Source organism: Hyaena hyaena, unplaced genomic scaffold, assembly GCF_003009895.1.
Source record: "Hyaena hyaena isolate Hyena2069 unplaced genomic scaffold, ASM300989v1 scaffold_284, whole genome shotgun sequence".
Lineage (NCBI taxonomy): Eukaryota > Metazoa > Chordata > Mammalia > Carnivora > Hyaenidae > Hyaena > Hyaena hyaena.
Window position 1 is genome coordinate 171522 of NW_024080913.1, and position 8565 is coordinate 180086.

Genomic DNA, 8565 nt, shown 5'->3' on the forward strand with positions numbered 1-8565 from the left:
GTTAATAGTACCATCAAGAAGGAACGTCTGAGATTTAAACAAATCTGAGATTTAATGTAAAAACTTAAATAGAATTCTATTATGTAAAATTTTAGTATTTATATTGGGTGGTAGAGCTGATGTAACAAAGTACCATGAACCGAGTGACTTAAAACCACAGAGATTTATTCTGCCATAGTTCTGGAGGCTAGAAATCAGAAGGCGCTGCCAGGCTCCTGTCCCTCTGAAGGCTTTCAAAGAGAAACCTGCCTTATTTTTCAGCTGGTAGCCTCTGCTATTTTTTTGGCACGTGACAGCATAACTCTGACTTCTGGCTCCGTTTTCTTCCTGTGTTTCTACATCTTCAGAGGGAGGGACACAAGTCACATTGGATTTGGGCCCACCTAATGACCTCATTTTAAATTGATTACAGGCATATGTTATTTTACTGTGCTTTCTAGATATCACATTTTTTACAAAAGGCTTGAGACCTTACATGAAGGCTTGCAGCAACCCCATGTGTAACAAGGCTGTTTGCGCCATTTTTCCAACACCATTTGCTCATTTAGTGTCTCTGTCACAATAGCTCTCACACTATTTCAAACTTTTCATTATTATTATATTTGTTATGGTGATCGCGATCAGTGATTACAACTTGCTGAAAGCTCAGATGATTGTTAGCATCTCTTGGCAATAAAATATGTGGTAGTTAAGGTGATTATGTATTGAGTTTTTTGCCAATTCTATTGCACACTTAACCAAATACAATAGAGTGTAAACATAATTTTTCTATGCACTGGGAAACCAAAAATTTCATTGGACTTGCTTAGGGCAGTTGGAACCGAACTCACAGTATCTCAGAGACCTGCCTGCACATCTCTGCAAAGATCCTATTTCCAAATAAGGCCACGTTCTAAGGCACTAGGGAGTCAAATTTCCACATGTCTTTTTAGGGGACACAATTCAACAGTGGTCAACAGCTGTGGTAAACTGAATATGGCCCCCAAATATGTCCACATCCAAACCCCTAGGATCTGGGAATATTATTTTATATGGCAAAGAGGACTTTACTGATATTACTTTGAAAATAGGAAGATTATCCTCAGTTATTTGGAGGAGCCCCAAGTGTAACCACCAGGATCCTTATCAGAGTAAAGCAGAAAGGCCAAGCGAGGCAAAAGGTGATAAAAGCAGAGGAAGATGTGAAGATGATGTGATTCTGGCTTTGAAGAGGAAAGAAGGGACCAGGAGAGGAAGAAAAAAAAAAAAAACAACTGTCACTCTAGAAGCTGTCAGAAAAGGTTTGGAGATGGATTTTCCCTCTAGAGTGTTTGGAGAGAGCAGTCTTGGTTTCCACTTGGTGAAACTGATTTCGTACTTCACTCCCAGAACTGTAGGAGAACACATATATGTGTTTTAAGCCACAAAGTTTGAAGTGACCTTAAACAGCACACTTGACCCGCACAGGTCTACTGGTTCACATTTTTTTCCAGGAAATACAGCACGAGGCTCAAAACATATTTCATGATTTTCTTAACGTTTTTGTCTTTAGCCTACTTTATTATAAGACGATGGCATATAATACAGCATATAAAATATGTGCTAATGATTGATGTTACTGGAAAGGATTCATTCCAGTCAACAGGTTTCGGGGAGTCAAAATTCATATGCAGATTTTTCACTGCTCAGGGGTCTGTGCCTGAAACCCCTTGTGGTTCAAGGGTCCATTGCAAGTTGTTACATCTACAAAGACTATTTCCAATTAGGCCATAGGGAGTTCATACAACAGTTATATTGGATTTTTTTTGACAATTGGATAAATTTGAATATGGATTGTGTACTATTTAATATTGTCTTCATTAAATGTGTTGCATGTAATAACGGTACGTAGCTATATAGAAGAATGTCTTTTTAAAAACATTTTTAATGTTTATTTTTGAGAGAGAGACAGAGCACGAGCAGGGAAGGGGCAGAGAGAGAAAGACACAGAATCCGAAGCAGACTCCAGGCTCTGAGCTGTCAGCACAGAGCCCAACGCAGGGCTCAAACTCACAAGTGGTGAGATCATGACCTCAGCCGAGGTTGGACGCCTAACCTACTGAGCCACCCAGACGCCCCAAGAATCTTTACTTTTAAGGGAAACATGCTGAAGTGTTTAGGGAGAAGCGTCAAGACGCTTTTTACTTTCAAATTGTTAGAAAATGTGTAAGTGTGCATGAACAGTGATGGAGCAGGGCACCTGGATGGCTCAGGCCATAGAACATGTGACTCTTGATCTTGAGGTTGTAAGTTTGAGACACACGTTGGGTGTAGAGATTAAAGATAAAATCTTGAAAAAAAAAAAGTGACAAAGCAAATACAGCGAATAGTAACAATTGGTGAATCTAGATGAGGAAATGGTTGAACATCTATTTTTTTTTTTTTTTTTTTTTTTTTTTTTATTTCTAGGAGAGAGACAGAGAGAGACAGCGTGAGCAGGGGAGGGTCAGAGAGAGAGGGAGTCACAGACTGAAACAGGCTCCAGGCTCTGAGCTGGCAGTCAGCACAGACCCCGACGCGGGGCTCGAACCCACGAACCGCGAGATCATGACCTAAGCGAAAGTCGGACGCTTAACCGACTAAGCCACCCAGGCGCCCCTGAACATCTATTTTTTTCCAACTTTTCTATAGATTTGAACTCCCCCCTCGAGAAATTTTTTAGCAAAGATTTTTTTTTTTTAAATGTTTTATTTATTTCTAGGAGAGAGAGAGAGACAGCGTGAGCAGTGGAGGGCCAGAGAGAGAGGGAGTCACAGACCGAAACAGGCTCCAGGCTCTGAGCTGGCAGTCAGCACAGAGCCCGACGCGGGGCTCGAACCCAAGAACTGCGAGATCATGACCTAAGCGAAAGTCGGACGCTTAACCGACTAAGCCACCCAGGCGCCCCGAGAAATTTTTTAAAAACTATAACTGAAGAGTTTAAATACTACCGAAACAGCTTCCCTAGACATTCCATTTTATTTATGCAGTAAAATAAATCTGTTAACTGATACAATTTCAACATGAACATCTAAGATTTTTTTTTACCTCAACAAGGGGTTTACGAATGATTGACGGTGATAGTCCAAATCTCACCACAACTTTGAGTGTTATCCCATGTTTATCATACTTGCCACACTCATTAGAGATACTAGCGACTTAAGGGATTGCACCAGTCCAAGGACGCTCAGATGACATTGGCTTAGACATTTGTTTCTTCTGTCTTCTAAAATCTGAGGTTGAAAGTGGAGTTGGACGGGGGAATTTAGTCACATCCTGAGACCACAACTAAGTTGCTTCCAGGGAGAAAATAAGAATCACTTAGAGTGATTCTAGGTGCTTTCAGACAGAAAGGGTCATCTACATCATCTACAAAAGAGCTAGAGCCAGACTTTACACACCTAACCCCTCTCTCTTCCCTGAACTCCAGATTCGCCTATTTCATCGACCTGTTTGGGAATTTGATATTTCCACTTGGATAGCTACCAGGAGTCTCACAATCTTGTCCAAAACAGTACTGTTGGCTTTCTCCTCCAAACCTCTCGTCACTCATGTCAGTAAATAGCAGCTCTTTCCCCGTGCTCTCTCCAAAACCCTGCAATTAATCCTTTATTCTTCTCCTGTCTTAACGTACATTCAGTTCATCGATTTGAAAATATGTCAAAGATGATCAAATACATTCAAATATATTGTCAATAAATTCAAAATATACCAAAATATATCTTAGTCTTCCACTGATGCCACCTCTCTCTCCTGAACTGCTCCTGTTCCTTGCTTCTACTCTTGTTCTCCTACAGTCTATTTCTTTCTTTCTTTCTTTTTTGTTTTTTTTACAAATAGTTTATTGTCAAATTAGTTTCCACATAACACCCAGTGCTCATCCCCTCAAGTGCCCTCCTCCATGCCCATCCCTCCTCCCCCCCCACACCCATCAGTCCTCAGTTTTTGTCAGCATTCAAGAGTCTCTCATGGTTTGCCTTTCTCCCTTTCCCCCACCATTTCCCCCCTTCTTCTCCCCCTTGGTCCTCCGTCAAGTTCCTCCTAATCCTCCTATACGTGCAAACATATGATATTTGTCCTTCTCTGCCTGACTTATTTTGCTCAGCATAACACCCTCAAGGTGTTGCAACCTTCCATGTTGCTACACATGGCCAGATTTCATTCTTTCTCATTGCCACGTAGTATTCCATTGTATAGATAAACCACATCTTCTTGATCCATTCATCTGTTGATGGACGCTTAGGCTCTTTCCATGTTTTAGCTATTGTTGAGAGTGCTGCTATGAACACTGGGGTACATGTGCCCCTACGCATCAGCGTATCCCTTGGGTAAAGTCCTAGCAGTGCTATTGCTGGGTCCTAGGGGAGTTCTATTGTTAGTTTCCTGAGGAAACTCCACACTGTTTTCCAGAGGGGCTGCACCAGTTTACATTCCCACCAACAATGTAGGAGGGTGCCCGTTTCTCCACATCCTCGCCAGCATCTAAATTTCTCTGATTTCCTCATTTTAGCCACTCTCTACATTCTATTTCTTTAGCATAGCATCCTGGGTGAACTTTAAAGGTAAACATCAAATGGCGCGCCTGGGTGGCTGTTGGTTGGGCCTCTGACTTTGGCTCAGGTCATGATCTCACAGTTTGTGGATTTGAGCCCCATGTCAGGCTTTCTGCTAAAAGCTCAGAGCCTGGAGCCTGCTTCAGATTCTGTGTCTCCCTGTCTGCCCCTCTCCCTGCCTGCCCCTCTCCCCGCTCATACTCTGTCTCTCTCTCTGTCTCTCTCTCATAAATAAACGTTAAAATTTTTTTTTTTAAAAAGGAAAACACCTAATAATGTCATTACTCTGATCAAACTCTCCAAAGGCAGTCCAACGCATGTAAGACAAAAATCTTTGCAGTGGCCTATGAAGCCCCCATATGGCCTACATGATCAGTCAGCTACCTCTCTGACCTTTTCTCCTTGCAGATATTTCCTTCATTCACTGTGCTTCAGCCACACTATTGCTTATTGCTTATTCCTTGAACTCTCCAAACTTATACCTGCCTCAAGGCCTTTGCACTGGTTTTTAGAGTACATAGTTTTCATTATATTCCTACCCTGTAAAGGAAACCTTCCCCCACTTTTCCCCTCCCCATCTCCACATTTTACCTGAGCTTTTCAAACTTCAGCCTTCAGCCTAATCACTTAATAGATCCAAGCAAGCATGTGCAAAAGTACGGAAATGTTTCGTGGGACATTGGAAAGAAGGGATGGTTTTAGTACAATACTAGGAAATAAGTTACTGTTTTTTTTAATTTGGCAGGACAGACAGGGGGGTCTGCCAGTGATATTTGGGATTTTATGTAGGTACATTAAAAAAAAAAAGTGTATAAGCAAGAGAATGAGTTAGGACACTTGCAGTGTGCCTAACATTTTTTTTTCCAGGAAGTTTCAGTTTTGTGCCTTTTAGTACTTTATTTTGTGTTCTCATTTGACTTCTTTAAAATGTGTTTTCAAACGTTACTAAAGGTAGAAAGGTGGGGCACCCGGCTGGCTCAGTGGGTTAAGTGCCCGACTTCACCTCAGGTCATGGTCTCGTAGTTTGTGAGTTCGAGCCCCGCGGTGGGCTCTGTGCTGACAGCTCAGAGCCTGGAGCCTGCTTCAGATTCTGTGTCTCCCTCTCTCTGTATTTCCCACACGCACATGCACACACACTCTCCCTCTCAAAAATAAGCATTAGGAAAAATTTTTTAAAGAAAAAAGGTAGAGGGTAAAGTCTTATGCTATATTTGATGCCCAGATTGAGAGAATGAGTGAAGCTAGTTTTGTATGTAATATTACAAACAATTCTGGGAAAGGACAATTTAGGAAAAAGGAAGTGTCCTGAGTGGTACTGAAAACTGCAAACAGGGGCGCCTGGGTGGCTTAGTCGGTTAAGCGTCCGACTTTCACTTAGGTCATGATCTCGCGGTTCGTGGGTTCAAGCCCCACGTCGGGCTCTGTGCTGCCAGCTCAGAGCCTGGAGCCTGTTTCAGAGTCTGTGTCTCCCTCTCTCTGACCCTCCCCTGCTCACGCTGTCTCTCTCTCTCCTAGAAATAAATAAAAACATTAAAAAAATTTAAAAAACAAACAAACACTGCAAACAGGTTCTTCCCAAGCAATACGGCAACTACGTAGCCGGTATGTCGGTTATCAAAGTATGAACAACCTGCTGTGTTCCAGAGGCTCTTACCCGACAGTCCTCCTGTGATTTGGGGTCAGTGGAAATATGTGGGACTTTAGTGTTAAACTGGCTGATGATTCAGGGTCTAATGGCCTTTGAATTGTTTTAGGAAACATTGCTTTTAAACATCTAACTCAAAAATGGAGAAGTCCTTGGGAATGCAAACTGGTGCAGCCACTCTGGAAAACAGTATGGAGGTTCCTCAAAAAGTTAAAAATAGAACTACCCTCTGACCCAGCAATTGTACTACTAGGTATTTGTACAAGAGATAGGGTCTGCTGTTTCAAAGGGGCATGTGCACCCCAGTGTTTAGAGCAACACTATCAACAATAGCTAAAGTATGGAAAGAGCCCAAACTTCCATTGATGGATGAATGGATAAAGAAGCTGTGGTATATATATAATGGAGTATTACTCAGCAATCAAAAATGAAATCTTGCCATTTGCAACTACATGGATGGAACTAGAGAGTATTATGCTAAGCGAAATTAGTCAGAGAAAGACAAATATCATATGACTTCACTCATATGAGGACTTTAAGGTACGAATCAGATGAACATACAGGAAGGGAAGCAAAAATAATATGAAAACAGGGTGGGGGGGAACAGAAGAGACTCTTAAATGTGAAGAACAAACAGAGGGTTACTGGAGGGCTTGAGAGAGGGGGGAATGGGCTGAATGGGTAAGGGGCATTAAGGAATCTACTCCTGAAATCATTGTTGCACTATATGCCTAGATGTAAATTAAAAAATAAAAAATTTAAAAACAATTTTTAAAAATGGAATAAAAAAATATGAAAGTCCATTTTTTCAACTAAAAAAATGGAGAACTTTTTTATTCTCTAATATTTAGTGCCCCTGTTTTCAGAGAGAAAGAAAATGAACTGCTCTAAGCCAATGACATTTTTTAGATTAGTTTTAACAATGTAAGTTCTTGGACATTTTAGGATTAACAGACCCAGATCCTGGAAATCCCTGAGCATCTATAAACCTCTTTCCTCCTCCCTTCCTTATCCAGGTTGGAAAACAGCAAAACTGCAACTATGGAGAATGTAGGTTATCAACAAACACCTGAGAAAAAAGGGTTTATTATAGATAAGTGGCCTTTGCATTATGACAGTTTAATGCCTCCAATTTGAGCAGTGAGTACGTATTGTTCCATGTACCTGAAAGGAACACCGAAATGGGGCAGTAGAGGTGTGTAACCTAGAAATTACTTCGACCATATTATCAAGATATAGAAGGTTCACGAGAAAAGTTTACTTATAAGTACTGGGCGTAGTCTCAGAAGTATTGCTTTGCATGTTTACGAACACATTAATTTTCCAGAGCAATAAATGCAATTACAATATACAGATCCAATCTAATTGCTTTACAGCAAAGACTGCTTAACACTAATTTCTAGAATCTTGAGTGTATTTACATTGACTGGCACACATCCCTAACCGTTTCCCTGTTCAAGCTAAGTTACTTTGGTGAATGAATACACATACTCTACCTAGCCCTCCATTATATCGAAGAATCAAGTCCCAACTTGGGATCCTTTCATGTCATCCAAAGGAATAAGGCTGACATTAACTAACAAATGAAATACATGCTACGGAAAATTAACGGATTTTTAAGCGAGGTAGAGAAAAAATAGCTTCTTTCACCGAGATGAGTGGCTCTGAAAAGAGCCTTTGGAGTCCAGCGGCCGGCAACCCGTGCGAGCGCCCTGTCCCTGCAGGGACTCACTTGGAGCTGGTATACTTGGTGACGGCCTTGGTGCCCTCGGACACGGCGTGCTTGGCCAGCTCGCCGGGCAGCAGCAGGCGCACGGCCGTCTGGATCTCCCGGGACGTGACGGTGGAGCGCTTGTTGTAATGCGCCAGGCGGGAGGCCTCGCCGGCGATGCGCTCGAAGATGTCGCTGACGAACGAGTTCATGATGCCCATGGCCTTGGACGAGATGCCGGTGTCGGGGTGCACCTGCTTGAGCACCGTGTACACGTAGATGGAGTAACTCTCCTTGCGGCCGCGCTTGCGCTTCTTGCCGTCCTTCTTCTGGGCTTTGGCAACCGCCTTCTTCGAGCCCTTCTTGGACGCGGGAGCGGATTTTGCCGGCTCGGGCATCGCGGGAAGCGCAAGAGACGGACGACGAGGCCGAGGCTACCGGAAGCGGCTCGGCACTAATAGAGGCCCTAGACCAACGAAGACTGTGGCTACGCAGCGCCGTGGTTCGCGAGCTTTCCGCGCCGCTGCCGCGAGGGGGACGAGATTATGGAAATGAGTGGATTCATGCTGAGCCAGCCTATTGGTCGTCGGAACAAAGCTCTGCCTTAGCCAATCAAAGTGCTCCGTAGACAATCCGGGTTCTGCCTATAAAGGGCTGAA

The 8565-nt window shown here is 42.8% G+C and overlaps 1 protein-coding gene across 1 annotated transcript; it reads right to left on the reverse strand.

The window, feature by feature from the left end:
• Positions 1-7833: 7833 nt before the first annotated feature.
• Positions 7834-8440, reverse strand: LOC120241212 (histone H2B type 2-E-like). The gene has a single exon (XM_039246208.1). The coding sequence runs from the start codon at positions 8302-8304 to the stop codon at positions 7924-7926; it is 381 nt and encodes a 126-aa protein (XP_039102139.1). The 5' UTR covers positions 8305-8440; the 3' UTR covers positions 7834-7923.
• Between the last annotated feature and the right edge of the window lie 125 nt (positions 8441-8565).

What these genes read in the sequence shown, in the direction of transcription:
- LOC120241212 (XM_039246208.1), bottom strand. Translation starts at nt 8,304, where the DNA reads ATGCCCGAGCCGGCAAAATCCGCTCCCGCGTCCAAGAAGGGCTCGAAG.